Source organism: Lipotes vexillifer, unplaced genomic scaffold, assembly GCF_000442215.2.
Source record: "Lipotes vexillifer unplaced genomic scaffold, Lipotes_vexillifer_v1.1 scaffold408, whole genome shotgun sequence".
NCBI lineage: Eukaryota > Metazoa > Chordata > Mammalia > Artiodactyla > Lipotidae > Lipotes > Lipotes vexillifer.
This window is the reverse complement of record NW_006787469.1, coordinates 2,797,415-2,821,212: the sequence shown is the minus strand read 5'-3', so window position 1 is coordinate 2,821,212 and position 23,798 is coordinate 2,797,415. Positions and strand designations below refer to the sequence as shown.

At 39.6% G+C, this 23,798-nt stretch overlaps 1 protein-coding gene across 1 annotated transcript in view; it reads left to right on the top strand.

Annotated features, from left to right (window-relative positions):
* Positions 1-23,798, top strand: part of EIF2AK4 (eukaryotic translation initiation factor 2 alpha kinase 4) — a 123,878-nt gene that overhangs the window by 72,399 nt on the left and 27,681 nt on the right. The window contains exons 15-24 of the mRNA XM_007460187.1: positions 6-128; positions 1,998-2,102; positions 3,941-3,998; positions 4,946-5,025; positions 8,948-9,049; positions 15,872-15,925; positions 18,232-18,468; positions 19,902-19,977; positions 20,386-20,507; positions 23,314-23,363. Coding sequence (XP_007460249.1) covers positions 6-128; positions 1,998-2,102; positions 3,941-3,998; positions 4,946-5,025; positions 8,948-9,049; positions 15,872-15,925; positions 18,232-18,468; positions 19,902-19,977; positions 20,386-20,507; positions 23,314-23,363 — 1,007 coding nt within the window. The remainder of the gene's footprint in view (positions 1-5; positions 129-1,997; positions 2,103-3,940; positions 3,999-4,945; positions 5,026-8,947; positions 9,050-15,871; positions 15,926-18,231; positions 18,469-19,901; positions 19,978-20,385; positions 20,508-23,313; positions 23,364-23,798) is intronic.

Genomic DNA, 23,798 nt, shown 5'->3' with positions numbered 1-23,798 from the left:
CACAGATGGAGTACTGTGAAAAGAGCACTTTACGTGACACAATTGACCAGGGACTATATCGAGACACCGTCAGACTCTGGAGGCTTTTCCGAGAGATTCTGGATGGATTGGCTTATATCCATGAAAAAGTAAGCTTTGCAATATTTTATATCTGAAAAACTTATGTTTACATAAAATTTATGACAAAATCAAATATTGTGAGATTTGAGAAAACCTAAAATAGAGGGAAAATTATGGGTATGTTGAAATAATCTATTTTTATAGGAAATAGAACATATCAAAAGACGAGAAAACAGTATAAAGCATCAAAGTTCAAAGAAAGCATTGAAGGATAGAAGAGGGGTCAGCAAACTATAGCCCACGGGTCAAATCTGACTCCCTACCTGCTTCTGTTCAGCCTGTGAGCTAAGACTGGCCTTTACATTTTTAAATGGTTGTAAAAAATTGAAAGAAGGGTAATATTTCATGATACCTGAAAATTCTATGAAATTCAAATGTGTCCATAAATAACATTGTATTGGAAGAGGGCCATATCAGTTTATGTGTTGCCTGTGGCTGTTCTTGTGCTGCACTGTGGAGTTGAGTAGTTGTGGCTGAGACTGTGTGGCCCATAAAGCCTAAAAGATTTACTATCTGGCCCTTTACAGAAAAAGTTTGCCAGCCTCCGGGTTAGGTGGAAATAATTGAACATGTATGGAACATGAGGATGATTCCTTGAGTGGTTTAGGTAAAGTGAGAGTGTGATTAATACCTGCCAAGATATGTGATTCTGACTCAGTGCTACCTTTCCTAGGAACATGGGAAAATTAGAAAGTCATCTAGCAAGGGTAGAGATGAGACTAACATAGTTTGCCGCGTGTATAAAATGTCACTGTAAAGCTAGAAATTGTCATCACGATGTAAATGCTAATGGACCTAGCTTCAAGATGAAACACTGCTTACATTTTAAAAATGGGATTGTCTAATGGTTAGTGTAAATATGTTTTTTCCTTTGCCTCAATTTTCTTTAACCTTAAAATATTTATACTGTACCATATTTAGTAAAAAGCCAGGACTATAATTTACAGATGTTTAGTTTATAAATGATTTGGTGGAAGTGGAATTTGCAAGGTTGGACATAAAAATGAGCTCTAATGAAGGTCATTAGAACTCTATTACTGTGCTAGCATCCTGGGGTCCTAGAACCGTGCTCCATGTGCTGTCTTCCTTGCCATCTAATCTGCTCAGTACCTGCCAACCATTTGTTGGGTGTCTAACACTGTGCCAAACCTAGAAATAGAGAAAGGCACAAGTGTATGACGAACCCCATACTTGAGAGGGACTTCCTGTTTTTTTGAGGGAGCTGAAATTTACCTTCATGTAACAGTAAGAGAGATCACACCATCAAGTGTTTTTATTACATTTATTTCTTGTATTATAGTACCAGAAACAGTAAGCATGATGAGGATGCTATTAGGAAGGGGAGAAAGTAGTGTTCACGTAACAAGTAATCATTGAGCACTTACCTGGTATGCTGGGAATGCAAAGTTGAATTATTAGAATTACTGTGGAAGTCTTCATGAATGAGTTGGCACTTGTAAATATTGGTACAATTCCAATGAGTGGAGAAAAGCCTGGGCAGGGCAGGTAGCCTGAAGAAAGGAGTAGAAGAGGGAATGAAAATGGTGTGTATCTCCCTGACCAGAGCAAGGGTTTTGTGATGCAGTAGAGAGAAAGATCATTGTGAACCTGATAGACAGGGGTCTTGGATGCCAAAGGGAACCGTTTGGGTTGGACCTGATAAGGACCACCAGCAGGTAGATTGGGAGAGGGTGGCAAGGTCATTGGCAGGACATTTGGGAGACATTGCGGAGGTCAGACAGCCTGGACTAGCATGGTCTGCAGGAGAAGACCTCATCCAATTTTCATCACTAGGTTGGCCTTTCAAATGAGGAAACAGGTATGATATAAGTTATGTTTGGGAAAAAATTGTTGGTTTCTTTGCTCTTTTCCATCAGGGAATGATTCACCGAGATTTGAAGCCTGTCAACATTTTTTTGGATTCTGATGACCATGTAAAAATAGGTGATTTTGGTTTAGCAACAGACCATCTAGCCTTTGCTGTGAGTATTTTTTTAATCCAAGTGTGCCTGAAAATGGACCCATGTGCCTTAATTATCCTGTCTTCTAACATTCTCGTGACTATGAGTTCCCTGAACTCTGCTGTGTAGTCCCCAGGAAAGTATACCAAGTCTGAAGGGGCAGCTGCAAACGATCCTGCAGGCTTTGAAATTGTGAATACGTTTTAGTGAGTGGTCCCACTTGAGAGACATAAAATTATTAGTTTGTGGTTGATATTTAGGTTAAAGGCATGAAATACTTTATGAAACAATTTGGTGTTTTGGTCTACCATGCCAGGCACTGGGCTAGATGCTTTACACCCGATGGGCTTTTAGTTAGCTTAAGGAAATAAGGCTCAAAAACCGTAAAACATCAGAAGAATGAGTTCTAGACAACATAAATCAGAAAGTATTAATGCTCTTCTTCACAACACTGTAGAGTAGTTGTTAAACATACAAAGCTAAAATAATGTGAAGTGAGAGAAATAGTCATATAAGACTTAAAAACAGGAGAAATTTTGCATATGGTTATGAGGATCAAGGAGGGCTCTATAAAGAAAACAGCATTTCAGATGAGCCTTAAAGGATGGGTGGGAGTCCAGTAGGCTGAGATTGAGGGCAGGGCATGGTGACACCAGGGTAGGGGTTCCCGAGAGAAAGAACAGCATAAGCAAAGGCCCTGGGGTAAGCAGACATGATTGTTGAAGGCCAGCATGTTGTCTGGTTGGTTGAAACTGTGAGGTGTAGGGGAGCAGTGAGAGAAGATGCTTGAAGGTTGGGGATTCTTGGAGGTGTCAGGCCTTGAGTGCTGGGGGAAGAGTTTTACTTAACATCATAAGCCAGAGATTAGGCACCAAAATCTGTGGTAAATGCAGTTAATTATAAGGGTGGTCAAAAAAAGAAACTAGGATTTGGATTAATGGTGAGAAAAATCTCAGGGGAAATGGAAGGGGGACAGTAAGGACATGGTCCTGACCAGAACACTGGGGCATTTGAAGAGTGCTAAGACCAAGGAAGGGCTCTATGGGGATTTGATCCCCAAACTAACAAATGTAACTTGATATCTGTAGGCTGTAATAGTAGGGAGGTAGATAAGAGCACAGGCTCTGGAGGCCCACTTCCCTGGGCTAGAATCCTTGGGCAAGTTACTTAACCTCTTAGTATTCTTTCCATAAAATGTGCCTAATACAAGTACCAGCTTCAAAGTTGTCACCAGCATAAAATAAGAATATAGGTAAAGCCCTGGAACATTGCCTGGCTCTACGACTATTAGAGCTTTTGTTATTGATGGCAGTGCTCGTGATAGGAATCTGTGGAGAGATGTCAGAAAAATAGTGATTTAGGGGAATGTTGGAAACAGGGCTCTCACAGATGTAGTGGAAGAAGTGAGGCTACCTAAGAGGTATTAGCAGTGACAGTGGAACAGATTTGGTGACCAGCCTCTAGGAAAGAAGAGTAAAAATTGACCCAGTGGAAAAATTAGAAAAGTTAGAAAGTGAGTTTGTTGTTATTAATATACCTTTACTCTTCCCAGTAAATAGATTCTGTTTTGGCATTTGAAATATGAAAATAAATTAGTTTAGGTAAGTTTTCATGGGGTTCTGCCACGAAGGAGTTCTACAGTGAATGGCCCTTCTCCTTGATCTCATTGGGGTTTCCAGTGAGCCCTGCATTAGTAGGCTAACTAAACTAAAAAAAATTTAAAGCTCAAAAAAGCATTATTATAGTTATTCTGGTTTCTGTATAATATTTTTCAGTCAGTCTTCATTTAGAAATGATAATCCATTCCTGTGAAATAATATAACATTTTAATTTGTTATTTGGCTTACTTGAATTTTTAGGCTGACGGCAAACAAGATGATACATCAGGAGATCACTTGATTAAATCAGACCCTTCAGGTAAATCCAGAAGACTGTATATTTAATTTGTGTGTTAACAAGCAATCCACAAAATTTCTTTTTTTCCTCTTTTCTCTTTTTTTAACATACAAAAACTTTACATATGTAATGTAAACAACCTGAGGAGCTTAGAGGTACATACACACCTAAGAAAGCATCACCACAGTCTATGCCATAAACATATCCATCACCTCCAAGTTTCTTCCCTCCCTCTTACTTATTATTACTATTATTATTAATTTTGTGATAAGAACACTTAGCATAAGATCTACCCTCTTAGGAAAATTTCATTTTATTATTATTATTTTTTTGGTGGGGAGCGCACCGTGCAGCATGTGGGGATCTTAGTTCCCCGACCAGGGTTGAAACCCGTGCCCCCTGCAGTGGAAGCGCAGAGTCTTAACCACTGGACCGCCAGGGAAGTCCAGGAAAATTTTAAATATGCAGTACAGAATAAAATTTCTCAAAGTGAAACCTTTTTTTCATTTGTAAAGATTTTATTCTAAAGCCAATTATAATTATTCATTAAATTAACAAAATTATGAAAATGCTTTAATTTTTTTCCCTTTTCACTATATAGATTATTCTTCAGAAGTCTAAGAAATTAGACCTTCAATTAGAATAATTTACTCCTCTGGTTAGGCAGTTATACTTTGACCCCAGGTGGTAATAGGAGGTTACCTCATGACCTGGGCCATCTGGGGTCTTCGTGCCTGGCACTGCCCCTTTACCACAGCAAAGCCATCCTGTGTGGAACAAAGTGTGTGGCCATCCATGATTTAGGGTTAATAGCTTGGTGAAATGCATGCTGCTTCTTCCTGTGAATAGTGTAAACAATTAACAGACCATGTCTGTTAAGAAACTTTTTTTGTTTTGTTTCGTTAAAAATTGGCCTTATCTCTAAGTCCTGTTATTGGAAATCCTTCCCTCTGCCTTCTTCCATGCAGGTCATTTGACTGGGATGGTTGGCACTGCTTTATATGTAAGCCCAGAGGTCCAAGGCAGCACCAAATCTGCATACAACCAGGTAAAGAGGAAGGTTTTTGGGGGAAAGGAAAGATCTCAAGAGAGATAATAGTAAGAATATCAAGATTACAGCATTTGGGGTTTAGTTACCAGCTGAAATAGTCAGGAACATTCATTCACTCAATATATATCCGCATGTCTATTGAGCGACTGCCCCAAATAGAACATGTGATGCCCAAGGACAGTGACTAAAGCTGGCACTGTTGTTGCCAAGGAGCTTACAGTCCCTCCGTCCATCTAAAGAAGATTTGAACTAACTGGTCCTGGGCCAGGCCCCGGGAACACAGGGAACAAGGCAATCAAGTAATAAGACACCTTATTCCAGCCCTCCGGGAGCTTGTCCATTGGTGGATGATGGTGGATGAAACAGACAGTAAACAAATAAAAAATTTTTAAATCACAAACTCTGTAGGAACTAAGAAGAAAGGAAATGGAGTCCAGTGACCAGAGAACAGTAAAAGACCTCATCTTTAGGTCAACTGACTAGAGAAAGCCTCCCCAAGAGGATGGGTTTCAGGATAAAGGAGGAAAGCGGGGAGAAGCCATGCAAAGTTGGGGGCTGGAGCTTGGCTGGGAGAGAAGAGGGGTAAGCAGAGGAAATAGCATATGCACAGAGAGGAGACTGGGTGAGATAGCGTGGCTCACTTAGGACAGTCAGAGAGAAGGTCAGTGTGGCTGCAGCCTGGTGACAGCTATGAGGGTGAGAGGCATGAAGCAAAGCTGAAGGGAAGGCCAGGGTCAGATGATGCAGGGCCAGCTTAGCCATGATAAGGGATGTGCACAGGCAGCGCCTAAAGGATCTTGAGCGAGAGTTCACTCTAGCTGCTGCCGGAGGCTTGGCAGGAGTCCAGGTGGGACGGCTGAGCTGGGACCAGAGTGGTGGCTGTAGAGACGGGGAGAAGTGTGCAGATATGAAATACATGTTGGAGGGGAATTGACAGGTTTTCCTAATGGAGTGGGTGTTGGGTGAGGAAAAGAAAGGAAAACAGGACAGTGCTCAGGTTTCCGCCTGGAGTGGCTGGGGGAAGGGTAGTTGACTGAGCTGAGGAACCATGAGGAAAGACCTGGGAGATGGAGGAGAAGACGGCAGGAATACTCCGTCTAGGGCATGTTTAATTTGAAATGCCTGATGGGAAATCCAATTAGAGAGCTCCAGTCGACTGTTAGGGACTCAAGACTTGAGTTCGGGAGAAAGATCAAAGTCAGAGGTATGAACTTGAGAGCCACTAGCACACAGATGGGATTTAAAGCCATGAGACTGGATGAGATCGCTTCGGGCAAGACCGTAGAGCTAAATTTTTAAAATACTTGAGGCACGCAATTCACATTAAAGCATATTTTCAAGCTAGCAGAGGCAACTGAAGCCCGGGTTTCGGTTCAGACAGGGAGCACTGGGTAGTGACAGAGTTGAAGCAGACCTCCAAATACCCGGTGAGGGTGGGTGGAGATGGACACGCCCACCCTGAGGGAGGGGGAGGCACCTTTAGTGTCATCTTTCTGCATTTGGTTTGTAAGAGTATAATGAAATCCTTAAAAGGACCTTACCCTTTGGCCCAGCACGTCCACCTTTTGAATCGTATCCTAAGGAAACAACCAGGGACATTCAAAAAGATTGGTGTAAAAGGGGTTTGTCGCAGTGTTGTTTATAACAATGAAAAATAACAAGCATTTAAAAAATAGGGAAGTGGGCTTCCCTGGTGGTGCAGTGGTTGAGAGTCCGCCTGCTGATGCAGGGGACACGGGTTCGCGCCCCGGTCCGGGAAGATCCCACATGCCGTGGAGCGGCTGGGCCCATGAGCCATGGCCGCTGAGCCTGCGTGTCCGGACCCTGTGCTCCGCAATAGGAGAGGCCACAAGAGTGAGAGGCCCGCATACCATGTATCAGATAAGGAATTAATAGCCAAAATACATAAGGAATTCATATAACTCAATAGCAATAAAACAAATAATCTGATTTTTAAATGGTGAGAAAACCTGAATAGGAATTTTTCCAAAGAAGACATACAAATGGACAACATTTACATGAAAAGATGCTCAACATTACTAATCTTCAGGGAAATTTAAATCAAAACCACAATGAGATATCACCTCACACCTGTTAGAATGGCTATTATCAAAAGGGCAAGAGACAACAAGTGTTGACGAGGATGTGGACAAAAGGAAACTGTTGTGCACTGTTGGTAGGGATGTAAATTGGTACAGCCACTATGGAAAACAATATGCAGATTTCTCAAAAAGTTTAAAATACGACTAGAATATTATTTAGCAATCTCACTTCTGGGAATACATCCAAAGGAAATGAAATCAGTATGTCAACATCTACAACCGTTCATGACAGCATTATTCACAACAGCCAAGGTATACATGAAAACAACCTAAGCATCCACTGATGCATGAAAGAATAAAGAAAATGTGATACACACACACACACACACACACCATGGAATATTATTCAGACATAAAAAAGAAGAAAATCCTGCCATTTGTAACAACATAAACAGAACTCATGGGCATTATGCTAAGTGAAATAAGTCGTATAGGTAAAGACAAATTCTGTATGATGTCACCTACATATGGAATCTAAAAAAGCTGAACTTATAGAAAAAGAAAGTACAATGATGGTTGCCAGAAGGTGGGGGTGGAGGAAATGAGAAGATGTTGATAAAAGGGTACAAATTTTCAGTTATAAGATGAGTAGGTTGGGGGATCTGACATAAGACATAGTGACTATAGTTAACAACATTGCATTATATACTTGAAAGTTGCTAAGCGAGTAGATCTTAGATGTTATCCCCCCACACCAAAAAAAAAAAAAAAAAAAAAAAGGGGAACTGGTTAAATAAATTATGGGACATCCATGTAATTGAATATGTCATTAAAATATTAGAGGCCGGTTTTAGAAAAATGACATTATAGTATAAAAATATTCTTGCTAAAGTAAGGGAATAAAAGTTACAAACGACAATGTGGTTCTAGTTTTATAGTGTGTGTGTGTGTGTGTGTGTGTGTGTGTGTGTGTGTGTGTGTGTAGACATTTAAGAAAAACCACCAAAAGGGCGTATCTTAGCCATCAATTGTAAATATCCTTAAGCAGTGGGATTATGGGTGGTTGCTATTGTATTCTTGGTGCTTTTCGGTATGTTCCGTTAAGTATGTACATTTTTCTACAGCTAACGTGTAGGAAATGACATAATGAATGTTTGTTTTTAAGACTTTGGAGGTCACTGGTTGCAGAGGCTCTCCTACTAATCCTTGAGTCCAAATTCATTGAAGTTTTCCTCCTGTGCCTGTGTGCAGTTCACCACAAGCAGTCTCCTGCTGAGCCGGGTTGTGCTCAGCTGCCGCAGGCACAGGGCCTTCTGACCTCCTCCTTCCCCTCAACAGCTCCCTACCTGAGACTCTGCACTGACTTGCCCTTTTACCTTCTTTACTTACACTTCCATATTTTGTTAGCAGTCATCACGATATTTCTGTTGTGCTGTGCTTCTGACCTCGTGGTATGGCTTTGCAATCAGTAGCTGACCTTTGCTATCAGCTGCAGAGTGCAGTCTGTGTTTCCCTTTTGCAATGATTAGTAAAGATGCAAAGCAGATTCTTTCAACAGATCTCGGTTGTCCTTGCTCTGTAGTGATTATCCTCAGTGTGTGGCCAGTGGTTATCTAGGTCTATGAGTATAGCTAAACCAGTTACAATTAATTGTTAAGAAAAACATTGAAGTCATGCCAAATATTTTATCATCTAAATATAAATATGTCTCTCATCTATATTTTACACCTATAATTTTTTTTTGAACAAAGTGAATTTTTTCTAGTGTGGCCTATTTTCACTTATGCAAACATCCCAACTGAGTGCTCATCCTATAATTCCCTAGTGGATTATGCTTTCATATCTAGGCTCTAAATAAAATTCTTTCTCCTCCTCAGAAAGTGGATCTCTTCAGCCTGGGAATTATCTTCTTTGAGATGTGCTATCATCCCATGGTCACAGCCTCAGAAAGGATCTTTGTTCTCAACCAACTCAGAGACGTATGTATCAGATGTTTCAATGCCTCAGTTTCCAGTAACCTGAATCTTAGCATGGACATCAGAATTTGATGCAGGGTATTTCTCTGGTATTTATAATATAGAAAGAAGTGGTCCTACTATAATTTTCTATATTTCTAGTAAATGGAAATCCACCTCTGCTTATGCACTTACATGATAAGAAACTTACCCCAGTTTTATTTTTGTACTCATACTTGAAGATATTGCTAGGTTATCCTTTTGAAAAATATTTTGAGATTACCCTTGTGTTTTTTTTAATTTTTGAATTTCATTTTATGTATTTTTTTATACAGCAGGTTCTTATTAGTCATCAATTTTATACACATCAGTGTATACATGTCACTCCCAATCACCCAATTCAGCACACCACCATCCCCACCCGCCTCTTTTTTCCCCCTTGGTGTCCATATGTTTGTTCTCTACATCTCTATCTCAGCTTCTGCCCTGCAGACTGGTTCATCTGTACCATTTTTCTAGGTTCCACATACATGTGTTAATATACGGTATTTGTTTTTCTCTTTCTGACTTACCTCACTCTGTATAACAGTCTCTAGATCCATCCACGTCTCAACAAATGACTCAATTTTATTCCTTTTTATGGCTGAGCAATATTCCATTGTATATACATACCACAACTTCTTTATCCATTCGTCTGTCGATGGGCATCTAGGTTGCTTCCATGACCTGGTTATTGTAAATAGTGCTGCAATGAACATTGGGGTGCATGTGTCTTTTTGAATTATGGTTTTCTCTGCGTGTATGCCCAGTAGTGGGCTTGCTGGGTCATATGGTAATTCTATTTTTAGTTTTTTAAGGAACCTCCATACTGTTCTCCATAGTGGCTGTATCAATTTACATTCCCACCAACAGTGCAAGAAGGTTCCCTTTTCTCCACACCCTCTCCAGCATTTGTTGTTTGTAGATTTTCTGATGATGCCCATTCTAACTGGTGTGAGGTGATACCTCATTGTAGTTTTGATTTGCATTTTTCTACTCATGAGTGATGTTGAGCAGCTTTTCATATGCTGGCCATCTGAATGTGTTCTTTGGAGAAATGTCTATTTAGGTCTTTTGCCCATTTGTGGATTGGACTGTTTGTTTCTTTAATATTGAGCTGCATGAGCTGTTAATATATTTGGGGGATTAATCCTTTGTCTGTTGATTCATTTGCAAATATTTTCTCCCATTCTGAGGGTTGTCTTTTTGTCTTGTTTATGGTTTCCTTTGCTGTGCAAAAGCTTTTAAGTTTCATTAGGTCCCATTTGTTTATTTTTGTTTTTATTTCCATTACTCTGGAGGTGGATCAAAAAAGATCTTGCTGTGATTTATGTCAAAGAGTGTTCTTCCTATGTTTTCCTCTAAGAGTTTTATAGTGTCCAGTCTTACATTTAGGTCTCAAATCCATTTTGAATTTATTTTTGTGTATGGTGTTAGGGAGTGTTCTAATTTCATTCTTTTACATGTAGCTGTCCAGTTTTCCCAGTACCACTTATTGAAGAGACTGTCTTTTCTTCATTGTATATCCTTGCCTCCTTTGTCATAGGTTAGTTGACCATAGGTGCATGGGTTTATCTCTGGGCTTTCTATCTTGTTCCATTGATCTATGTTTCGGTTTTTGTGCCAGTACCATATTGTCTTGATTACTGTAGCTTTGTAGTATATAGTCTGAAGTCAGGTAGTCTGATTCCTCCAGCTCCGTTTTTTTCCCTCAAGACTACTTTGGCTATTTGGGGTCTTTAGTGTCTCCATACAAATTTTAAGATTTTTTTGTTCTAGTTCTGTAGAAAATGCGATTGGTAATTTGATAGGGATTGCACTGAATCTGTAGATTGCTTTGGGTAGTATAGTCATTTTCACAATGTTGATTCTTCCAATCCAAGAACATGGTATATCTCTCCATCTGTCTGTATCATCTTTAATTTCTTTCAACAGTGTCTTATAGTTTTCTGCATACAGGTCTTTTGTCTCCCTAGGTAGGTTTATTCCTAGGTATTTTATTCTTTTTGTTGCAATGGTAAATGGGAGTGTTTCCTTAATTTCTCTTTCAGATTTTTCATCATTAGTATATAGGAATGCAAGAGATTTCTGTGCATGAATTTTGTATCCTGCAACTTTACCAAATTCATTGATTAGCTCTAGTAATTTTCTGGTGGCATTTTTAGGATTCTCTGTATAGTATCATGTCATCTGCAAACAGTGACAGTTTTACTTCTTCTTTTCCAATTTCTATTCCTTTTATTAATTTTTCTTCTCTGATTGCCATGTCTAGGACTTCCAAAACTATGTTGAATAATAGTGGTGAGAGTGGACATCCTTGTCTTGTTCCTGATCTTAGAGGAAATGCTTTCAGTTTTTCACTGTTGAGAATGATGTTTGCTGTGGGTTTGTCGTATATGGCCTTTATTATGTTGAGGTAGGTTTCCTCTATGCCCACTTTCTGGAGAGTTTTTATCGTAAATAGGCGTTAATTTTGTCAAAAGCTTTTTCTCCATCTATTGAGATAATCATATGGTTTTTATTCTTCAATTTGTTAATATGGTGTATCACATTGATTGATTTGCGGTTATTGAAGAATCCTTGCATCCCTGGGATAAATTCCACTTGATCATGGTGTATGATCCTTTTAATGTGTTGTTGGATTCTATTTGCTAGTATTTTGTTGAGGATTTTTGCATCTATATTCATCAGTGATATTGGTCTGTAATTTTCTTTTTTTGTAGTATCTTTGTCTTGTTTTGGTATCGGGGTGACGGTGGCCTCATAGAATGAGTTTGGGAGTGTTTCTTCCTCTGCAATTGTTGGAAGAGTTTGAGAAGGATGGGTGTTAGCTCTTCTCTTTGATAGTATTCACCTGTGAAGCCATCTGGACCTGGACTTTATTTATTAGAAGATTTTTAATCACAGTTTCAATTTCATTACTTGTGATTGGTTTGTTCATTTTTTGTATTTCTTCCTGGTTCAGTTTTGGAAGGTTATACCTTTCTAAGAATTTGTCCATTTCTTCCAGGTTGTCCATTTTATTGGCATAGAGTTGCTTGTAGTAGTCTCTTCGGATGCTTTGTATTTCTGCGGTGTCTGTTGTAATTTCTTCTTTTTCATTTCTAATTTTATTGATTTGAGTCCTCTCCCTTTTTTTCTTGATGAGTCTGGCTAATGGTTTATCAGTTTTGTTTATCTTCTCAAAGAACCAGCTTTTAGTTTTATTCATCTTTGCTATTGTTTTTTTGTTTCTATTTCATTTATTTCTGCTCTGATCTTTATGATTTCTTTCCTTCTGCTAACTTTGGGTTTTGTTTGTTCTTCTTTTTCTAGTTCTTTAGGCGTAAGGATAGATTGTTTATTTGAGATTTTTCTTGTTTCTTGAGGTAGGATTGTATAGCTATAAACTCCCCTCTTAGAACTGCTTTTGCTGCATCCGATAGGTTTTGGATCATCATGTTTTCATTATCATTTGTCTCTAGGTATTTTTTGATTTCCCCTTTGATTTCTTCAGTGATCTCTTGGTTATTTAGTAACGTCTTGTTAGGCTCCATGTGTTTGTGTTTTTTACGTTTTTTTTCCATGTAATTGATTTCTAATCTCATAGTGCTGTGGTCAGAAAAGATGCTTGATATGATTTCAATTTTCTTAAATTTACTGAGGCTTGATTTGTGACCCAAGATGTGATCTATCCTGGAGAGTGTTCCGTGCACACTTGAGAAGAAAGTGTAATCTGCTGTTTTTGGATAGAATGTCCTATAAATATCAATTAAATCTATCTAGTCTATTGTGTCATTTAAAGCTTCTGTTTCCTTATTTATTTTCATTTTCGATGATCTGTCCATTGGTGTAAGTGAGGTGTTAAAGTCCCCCACTATTATTGTGTTACTGTTGATTTCTTCTTTTATAGCTGTTAGCAGTTGCCTTATGTATTGAGGTGTTCCTATGTTGGGTGCATATATATTTATAATTGTTATATCTTCGTTTTGGATTGATCCCTTGATCATTATGTAGTTTCCTTCCTTGTCTCTTGTAACATTCTTTATTTTAAAGTCTGTTTTATCTGATATGACTATTGCTACTCCGACTTTCTTTTGATTTCCATTGGCATGGAATATCTTTTTCCATCCCCTCACTTTCAGTCTGTATGTGTCCCTAGGTTTGAAATGGGTCTCTTGTAAACAGCATATCTATGGGTCGTGTTTTTGTATCCATTCAGGAAGCCTGTGTCTTTTGGTTGGAGCATTTACTCCATTCACATTTAAGGTAATTATCGACATGTATGTTTCTCTGACCATTTTCTTAATTGTTTTGTGTTTGTTTTTTTAGATCCTTTTCTTCTCTTGTGTTTCCCACTTAGAGAAGTTCCTTTAGCATTTGTTGTAGAGCTGGTTTGGTGGTGCTGAATTCTCTTAGCTTTTGCTTGTCTGTAAAGCTTTTGATTTCTCCATCAAATCTGAATGAGATCCTTGCCGGGTAGAGTAATCTTGGTTTTAGGTTCTTCCCTTTCATCACTTTAAGTATATCATGCCACTCCCTTCTGGCTTGTAGAGTTTCTGCTGAGAAATCAGCTGTTAACCTTATGGGAGTTCCCTTGTATGTTATTTGTTGTTTTTCCCTTTCTGCTTTCAATTATTTTTCTTTGTCTTTAATTTTTGCCAATTTGATTACTATGTGTCTCTGCGTGTTTCTCCTTGGGTTTATCCTGTATGGAACTCGCTGCGCTTCACGGACTTGGGTGGCTATTTCTTTTCCCATGTTAGGGAAGTTTTCGACTATAATCTCTTCAAATATTTTCTCGGGTCCTTTCTCTCTCTCTGCTCCTTCTGGGACCCTTATAATGCGAATGTTGTTGCTTTTAATGTCCCAGAGGTCTCTTAGGCTGCCTTCATTTCTTTTCATTTTTTTTTCTTTATTCTCTTCTGCAGCAGTGAATTCCACCATACTGTCTTCCAGGTCACTTATCCATTTGTCTGCCTCAGTTATTCTGCTGTTGATTCCTTCTAGTGTAGTTTTCATTTCAGTTATTGTATTGTTCATTTCTGTGTGTTTGTTCTTTAATTCTTCTAGGTCTTTGTTCAACATTGCTTACATCTTCTCAATCTTTGCCTCCATTCTTTTTCCAAGGTCCTGGATCATCTTCCATATCATTCTTCTGAATTCCTTTTCTGGAAGGTTGCCTGTCTCCGCTTCATTTAGTTGTTTTTCTGGGGTTTTATTTTGTTCCTTCATCTGGTACATAGCCCTCTGCCTTTTTATCTTGTCTATCTTTCTGTGGATGTGGTTTTTGTTCCACAGGCTGCAGGATTGTAGGTCTTGCTTCTGCTGTCTGCCCTCTGGTGGATGAAGCTATCTCTACTCTTGGTTTTAAAGCAAAGGAGGAATCCAAAAATTTTGCCTAGTATCAATATAGTTACAGCAGTTGGAATGGGTTATAAGGATAATGGATATTTAGCTCTAGAAATTAAAGGTTCCAGCTGAATGGACCTGGTGTAGTAATGCCTAAAGAATACCACCATGACCAGAAGGTAAACTGAGTCTGGGGAAAATGTCAGCCACTTGAATTTTTTTCCCAGTGAGATCTCCATGTGTGTTCTTGGGATTGATCCTTGCCCAAAGGATCAGTTGGCCCAAACTAAACTGTCATTGCACAAACTAAAAGGGACTTATGTTAGTGTGTGCAGTCCAGGATGCCTATTGGAAATGGCATTAAGATGACAGTGGAGGGCTTCCCTGGTGGCGCAGTGGTTGAGAGTCCGCCTGCCGATGCAGGGGATACGGGTTCGTGCCCCGGTCTGGGAAGATCCCACATGCCGTGGAGCGGCTGGGCCCGTGAGCCATGGCCGCTGAGCCTGCTCGTCCGGAGCCTGTGCTCCACAATGGGAGAGGCCACAACAGTGAGAGGCCCACATACCGCAAAAAAAAAAAAAAAAAAAAAAAAAGATGACAGTGGAGAATAAGGTTTGAGTGAGGGTGATTTAGATTCACATATTCATGAGCAAGAGTTACGGAGAGTCTTCCTCTTCCTTTCTGAGCAGAGCCAAGCAGGCATGTCTGTTAGGGTAAATCACATACAGCGTAACTAAGAATACTCCACTAGATATCTTGGAAAAGAGTTTAATGGTTTAACTGCCAGAACAGCATTGGCAGCTGTGTTCATAATGTATCAGAGGGCAGCTGTGTTCATAATGTATCAGAGGGCAGCTGTGTTCATAATGTATCAGAGGGCAGCTGTGTTCATAATGTGTCAGGGGGCAGCTGTGTTCATAATGTATCAGAGGAAATGAAGTGATTACTGTGTCCTTGCCTTGACTTGGAATGCTCTTCGAGGACTGTGTCCTTGGTGAAGTGCCTTTCCTTAGTCTAAAATTCATGTTTGTTCCCTCATTTCAAGAATATCTCAACTGCCAAGTTAATGTTATGACTAAGGTCTTATTTACCAGAAAGGTGAGAAATTTGGGTCTAGAGGTTTTTGCGTTGTTTTTCTCTTACTCGGTATTGATGGTTTGGTATTTCTACCCTTTTTTAATCTGTTTGTTTAATAGAGCTACTTTGTCTTTCCCTGAAGCCATTAGGTTTTAAAGTTTGTCCTCAAATGAGGTGCTTCCTGTCACCTAGGCTGTCATTTGGGTGAAGTAAGTATTAAGATAATACGAATGTCCTTGGAAGGATGTGCGTTGGGTTCCACGATGAGTTTCACATCCGTCTTCCCTTGTTAGCACATTTTCATTTCTGTATTTGATTTTCTTACCTCTGGTGAATAAAATGATTTCACTGTGGCAGTCTGCCAAGCACTTGCTGATTTGAATATAATATTTTTTTTAGCCTACTTCGCCTAAGTTTCCAGAAGACTTCGATGATGGAGAGCACACAAAGCAGGTAATTTTCTGATGCTTTAATTACTGTGTTCTCACTCTTGGGTTTTAATTACTATTTTTCTTCTTCTTCAATTAGTAATCTTCTGCCACTCATTCTCTTGTGTCATGGGAACAACGTGGGGAAAAAATATCAAAAGATGGAGTACTTAAACTGTATTTAGACTTGAAATACACCATAAAAATGCCAAGGGCTGACATAGAAAATTAACAAACTACAGGGTTCTTTTTTGTGATTCATCATGCTTTTGAAGTACCGTTTGGACCCTTGGCTTAGCTATTGAAAAAAAGAGAATATGCTCTTACAGCTCATTGTTTTAGATAAAGCTTGGAACTTTAAGAAAAGAAGAATATATCTTAAAACTACAATTTTGTTCTGTCTTACGGTAAAGTAGCTCAAATTGTAAAGGGGAAGACTAGACAGCCAGATGTTACGGTAATTTAAAACTAAATAATTTCACTTCCATACTACATGTGTGTGTGTGTGTGTGTGTGTGTGTGTGTGTGTGTGTGTGTGTGTAACTCATGTCATAGTAAATACTGGCATCTGGCTAATATGAAAGAATCATTAGTGAATTTATTATAGTGCTTCTGGTGTACCTTTCTTCTTAATGCTGGCTTTTTGTCTTAGTGAAGCCTTCCATGGTTAATACTCTTGTCATGTAGAAGTTTATTCCTTAAACTGACTTCTTAACAATTATAATCAAGGCAAAATCCGTTATTTAAATTAGTAATGTTGAGAACAGAAACCTAGATAGAGTATTGCATTAATTTGCTGTTTCTTGATTATTGGTTATGTATCTGGATGGACAAGTCACTTAACTTTTCTAGACTCTAATTTTCCTCCCCTGTAAAATAAAGGTATTAAGTACCCTTTATTTATATTAGCACTAACATCCTATAACTCAGTAGCGTTTAATGTGACATTTGTTTATGGCTCGAGGGGCCCATTCTGCCTCAACTATTGAATTAGTAAAGAACCATTAGAAAATACATTGAGTTGTGTTTCTACTTCTTTTGTTAGCTGTTACCACTGATTCGAACTGAGTTGTTCCCCATGTTTTGGGGTGTCATAAGTAAATATTCATATCCCAGCCTTTCCCTGTAACAAGGTCAGTCTTATTCATTATTTCCTCATGTTGGCAGCTGTGGTGGTGTAGGAACTTAAACCACAGACACAAGTGCAACTATACACACCATTTGTCAGACGACAGTGATTGCCCTCCTGTCGCAGGGACTTACTGAGCATTTGCACCCTTGAGCATTTGCATTTGGGCTGTATAAACTTAGCACCACAGCCAGTGCCGCGGCCACCTCCCACGTCACATTGTTGCTTTTTATCTGAAAGGAGGCAGCATAGAAAATGCTTGTAGACTGAGTATAACACAGTTGTTGCCACATACAGAAATTAAGCAGTATTACATACAGTCTGTTTTGCTGAATAGGATATTATTTTTACCAGTTTAATTTAACATAAATTTTCATGAAGTTATATCATGTCAGTTCCCTTCTTTATGTGAAAAATAATTACCTGTGTTTTTATTTTAGCCTAAAACCAGGGGTAGGGATTTGGGGGAGGGTATTTTAAAGATACGTGATTAGAAAATGCTTAATGAGGTTCATCTAAAAATTGAGATTTTCTGATCTCAGGTATTCCTCTAACTCCTTATAAATCTTCATTGTAAACAAAAGAATTACTGAAGCATTATGGAGCCTTTCAAAGGTTTATATTGCCTTCAAATAGTTCCCTGCTTAATCAGGTAATAGCTGTGAAGGTATAATAAACCAGTAACGTAAGAGAATTCAAGGGAATGGTATCAATACAGATAACATAAATGGAGAATGAAAAATGAAAAGTTGTTTTATACTGCTTTAGGCGTTCTAGAAGCTCCTACACGTTATAGTTTATACTGAAATTAAGCACCTAAAAATACTTGCTTTATGTTCTTGTATCTTTTTTGATACAGTAGTTTAGATACAGTGTTTAGAAGGTCTAACTTCTGCTTCTATGTAGTTGTTGAGTTGAGGGTTTTTTGGTCCTTTATGGCAGGGAAGTATAAGAAGGGCCTCTTTTAAGAAAGACTCATATTACATTGTTGCACAATTCTGTGACCATAATGAACTATGGGAGGTGGGGGTGGGGGGTGGGGAGAATGACAAATTCAGAGATTTCAGAAATACCAGTTAACATGCACCAACTAAGTGGAAGAAGTGTGTCTCTTTTGGACCTGAACCAACCACTGCTTGTCAGGAGAATCCCTGAGCACCTTCCACTGCACCCTTCCCCGGGGTGCCTGGGTTTCGTTGTAGAAATCTGTCATCTCCTGGCTGTTGAACCACGATCCGGCAGAGCGGCCCACAGCCACAGAGCTGCTCAGGAGCGAACTGCTGCCTCCGCCCCAGATGGAGGAGTCGGAGCTGCACGAGGTGCTGCACCGCACCCTGGCCAATGTGGGCGGGAAGGCCTACCGCACCGTGATGGCCCAGACCTTCTCCCAGCGCATCTCCCCCGCCGTCGATTACACCTACGACAGCGACATACTGAAGGTGGGCCTGAGCCGCGCCTCGAAAGAGCTTCACCTGGTCCACAAAAGGGTGGAGTCACTTCCTCGATTTTCATGCAGTCCTTTAATGCCTCCAACATAAGTTCTTTTTTTTTCTAATTGAACTGCAGTTGATGTACAAAGTTGTGTTAGTTTCAGGTGTACTGCAAAGTGATTCGTATGGATATTTATGATTCTTTTTTTCAGATTCTTTTCCATTATAGGTTATTATAAGATATTGAAAATAGTTCCCTGTGCTCTACAGTAGGTCCTTCTCCAACATAAGCTCTTAACCTGAGGTCTGTATATGCAAAATGTGTGCATATGCATTATTCCAGGAAGAGCCACACTTTTTTTAATCACTTAACTTGAAGGAGTTCCTGACCCACTGCCTACTAAAGAGGTTAAGAAGCGGTGCTTTTAGAGACTGAGCCCTGGCCCAGCCGCCCAGTGCCAAAAATACCCAGCCAGCTCAGATCCAGATCCGGTAGCCAATAGCTCCCAATGCTGGCTGCACGTCAAAGTCACCTGTGAGGCCCTTTGACAATACAGAGGCTCAGGCCCTACATCCGATCTAGTGACTTGGAATCTAAGTGGGAGGCGCTTCAAGAATCTCAGAGCTCCCAGGTGATTTCTGAAGCACAGGCAGGTTTAACATTCAACATCTATAGTCAACATAACATTCAAATGCCTTCAACATTTTCTTGTTTAAAAACAAAAACGGTCTGAAACGGTATAGCAAAATGTTAAAATTTGATAAAGTTGGATGAGTGAATAACATATATTTGTTATATTCTCTCTATGTCTCTGTATGCTTAAAATAGAATTTAAAAGAGTAGTAGAGAAAGCAGTGGTAAGGTTTGTGGAAAATCAGTACAGATTTCAGGGGCCAGTTTTTCTTTGCTGGCAACATTAGACATTTGCAGGATTATGGCTGACTTTTTAATTTTGGGGTTTTTTGCTTATCTATTATTTCTAAATTTTCTATAGTGAAATAGTACTACTTTTATAATACAAAACAAATGAAAAAGACAGTTATTTACAAAATACACAAAGGCCTTGAAGCTTTCAAGAGGCCCACTATGAATTACCTTAGAATATGGGAGGGGGTTTGACACTGTTAGGTGTTTGACTGCTACAGTATCCCTGAAAGTCCTCGGGGAGAATTGTGTAGTACTATATGACTGGCTCTCTCTGAAAGTCATACATCAACGTAAGAGCTTGGACTTTCAACCTAGGCAGGCTTCCTAAAGAAGGACATGTTGCGAGACATGTGGTTTCTTCTCTCCTGAATATGTTCCAAAGGGGAATGACTTGTTGAGACCTCTTTTTGATCTTGGGAATAAGCAATGTAACGCCTACTGCAAGCCACAGAAAAGTATGGTAGGGGATCCCTTTGATTAGACTTTGATGACATTTTAATTGGTCATATCTTAGGGCAGCTTCTCCATCCGTACAGCCAAGATACAGCAACACGTGGGTGAAACCATTATCCGCATCTTCAAAAGACATGGTATGTCCTTTTTAAAAAATTATGTGCCTTCTCAAAAGATGTTTTGTTTCCTCATCAGAAAGTACTATGAATGGATTTGGGTGCAACCATATTTTACTTTTTAAATTCAGTTCTAAGTTGTTGACACTTGTGAAATTTAAGCTTATTTTTATAATTCAGCTTGCTGAGGAGAAACAAATTTGAATATTACAACCTTGCTGCTAAAATACAGTTGGTTTGTGGAGTCAGAAATAGGACTGAATTAACAAACTTAACCTTAGGTGAGCTTTCCATTTAGAGAATTGAAGATAAACTGCTTTCAGTGGTCCCAGTAGCAGATTACTCAACTGTCAGGTCTGGGTTCATTTTAAGTTGTGTGTGGAAAGAATGAGAACCTGATGATTAATTATTTTTTCTCATTTGGTGTAGGAGCTGTCCAATTGTGTACCCCACTGCTGCTTCCCCGAAATAGGCAAATATACGAGCACAATGAAGCTGCCTTATTCATGGACCACAGCGGGATGCTGGTGATGCTTCCTTTCGACCTGCGGGTGAGGCTGGGAACACTCTGTTGACAGTGCGTGTGCCATGCCTGATCCCAGGGGTGGCACCTGTATTAAAGGATGACCCCCACCATCCCCCGCTAGGCTTATATTCTTAACGTCACCTTTAGGAAACATAATCTTAAAGGAGTTATCAGGGTGAGAGCATTATGGGAATTTGGTAAACATTTGACCCTGTGTACATCCACCTTAGTGCTTATGACCCTAGAAACCTGAGCCCTGTATTGCAGGTGCCAGGTCTGCATGTCAGTGTTGAGCTTCGCCAGGTGACCACAGCAGGCTAACCTGGCCAACTTAGACACGTAAATGGAGTTTTCTCCTTTATTTATTGTCTAGGTCTTCAGTAACTTTCTAACATGTTAATGTCTAGAACAATTAAATTCTTGTAACAGCAAGAATCTCTGTTAATTATGTGTGAATTTTGCTCATACTTACTTTCTTATCCCCAGGGTTCCCTTTTGACAGCCATACTCTTACCAGTTGATCACTCACATGGTGTTGGCTGCTAACAAGCCCATCTGTACTGTACATGCATGTAACAGACAAGAGGTTAATACCCCTAATGTACAGAAAGCACTTACAGGTAGAGAGATGAGCAAAGGCTATAACCAGGCAGTTCTCCGAAGAGAAAATGCACAGGGCTGATAAACTTCTGAAGGATGGTCAGCCTCACTAATTAGGAAATGCAAAGCAAAGGTATCTGAACTTCACCCATCAGACTGTTAAAAATATTTAATTGTCCACAGATGACAAGGGTTTAGGAAAATGGGTACTTTCATATGTTGCTGATGGGAATGTAAGTTGCTAAACCTTTAGAAAAATAATCTGAAAGTATTTAATAAAATAAACGCACATACTATACCCTTTAAGCTAGCAATCCCACTTTGAGAGATTTACTTAAAGAAATGACACATCGGTATACTAACATTAAAAGGATGTCCATTGACAGTTTATCATAGTGGTCAAAAACTAAAAACTGCATGTTCATCAATAGGAAAGTGGTTGAATAATTTATTATGGAATATTAAGGAGGTAAAAGATCAAAATACATATATATTTAGATAGATCCATATCTATATTTGATCTGTAGAAATGTCTATGGTATATTGTTAGCTGAAAAGAAGTATGTTTCAAAGAAACTCTAATATGATTCCATTTTTATTATATAGAGAAAGAAAAAAGTTTAAAAAAGCACAACTGAGCATGTGTGTAAGGTGCACTGTGTGTTTGCATGTACCCAGTATGTGTGAGGTGAATACACGTTCCCACATGCGTGTGAACAACGTCACATACCAGTTTGTTTGTATCACCAGAGTGAAGTGTCAAAGACTCGAACTTGTGACTATATTTCTCTGGAGGGAGGTCTGGAATCAGGGCATTGTCTTTTTTTGCATATCTATGTTTTGTTTTATGGTTTAAGAAGAAATTCCTTCCATACCCTCAGATTTAGTTTTTCTTTTATAGTAAGTCAAGTGATTTGGGATTATTTTGAGTGAGAGGTAAGCAGGTAGCATATCAGACACTTGGGCTCTGTTGAAGAAAGGATAGGAGGGCAAACCTTTACATAGGTATACTTAAAACTGGCTTCTTCTTCTCTAGACATTAGGACACTAAAATGCAGATTTTTAAACATCAGCTCTCTTTCTGTGAGCTGATGTATTCAGTCCCGCAAAATAAGAAGTAATTGCCCTTTGAGAATTTGACCCATTGATTAATGATACTGTGTCAGATCTCTTGAGGCAATCTGATAATGGTTTTATAAGTTGTGGTGATTATTAGTGAGTGGTTATTAAGAATTTCTTCTGTAAGATCTACAGGAAAGTCAGGAAATTCACCATAAGAGGTAATACCCGGGCTTCCCTGGTGGCGCAGTGGTTAAGAGTCTGCCTGCCAATGCAGGGGACACGGGTTCAAGCCCTAGTCCAGGGAGATCCCACATGCCTCGGAGCAACTAAGCCCATGCGCCACAACTACTGAGCCTGCACTCTAGAGCCCGCGTGCCACAACTACTGAAGCCCGCATGCGTAGAGCCTGTGCTCCGCGACAAGAGAAGCCACCGCAATGAGAAGCCTGTGCACTGCAACGAAGAGTAGCCCCTGCTCACCGCAACTAGAGAAAGCCCATGCGCAGCAACAAAGACTCAACTCAGCCAAAAATAAATAAATTTATTAAAAAAATAAAAAAAGAGGTAATACCCATGTTGATTGCATTATTAAAAGTGACACTTAAAAAAATTCACAGATAATCAAATAACTTGCACTGATTTTAATTTGGCATAATAAAAAATATAGCAGAGTGTGTTTAATAGTGATTTTTTCTCAAATTCAAAAACCTAAGAAATGCACAGTGAATAAGGTTGGAGGTACATCCAGCAGTGCGGTCGGCTGCTGACTGACCAACTCAGGAACATCCCAAGGGATGTGAATGGCAAGCAGTGCACAACTCTGTGAATATTCTACACACCAGTGAATTGTAAACTTTAGAAGGGAGAACTCTGTGGTGAGTTACAACTCAAAAGTGTTATTAAAAAAACAAAAGGTAGGGGCTTCCCTGGTGGCGCAGTGGTTGAGAGTCCGCCTGCTGATGCCAGGGACACGGATTCGTGCCCCAGTCCGGGAAGATCCCACACGCCGCAGAGCGGCTAGGCCCGTGAGCCATGGCCGCTGAACCTGCACGTCCAGAGCCTGGGCTCCGCAACGGGAGAGGCCACAACAGTGAGAGGCCTGCGTACTGCAAAAAAAAAAAAAAGTGGTTGGCACATCTTGATATTGACCTTTGAAACTTTATTTTTCAGGTTCCTTTTGCAAGATACGTGGCAAGAAATAATATCTTGAATTTAAAACGGTAAGAAACAATGGGGGTTCATTTGGTGGATGTGGGAAAGAAACCAAGGAAGAATGTTTCATCTTCTGTGATCCTTACACAGTAAAGAATTGGGAGTTTAAAGTACTGAGCTTGGAAAATGGTCAAAAAGCCCAGTCCCAGTACCCCTTTCTATGATCAGGACTGGCAGCCTCCCCTTTGAAGGAATGTAGCAGTTGGGTAGGTACCTGAAGCTCCCACAGTCTATTCTGTGCCTTCTAAATGTCCTCAAGTCACATGACTAATTATTTTCACAACCAGTTGCTTGGAAAAACATCTGGCTGTTCTTGCTCACAGATGGCCCCTTTTAAAATTTAATTGAAGGGACAAGTGGCCAATGGTCTCTGTATGAAAACTGCCTACAAAGGTAACTGCATAAAAGCTGCTTCTGGAGAAGTGGAGTAAACCCAGCAGGAA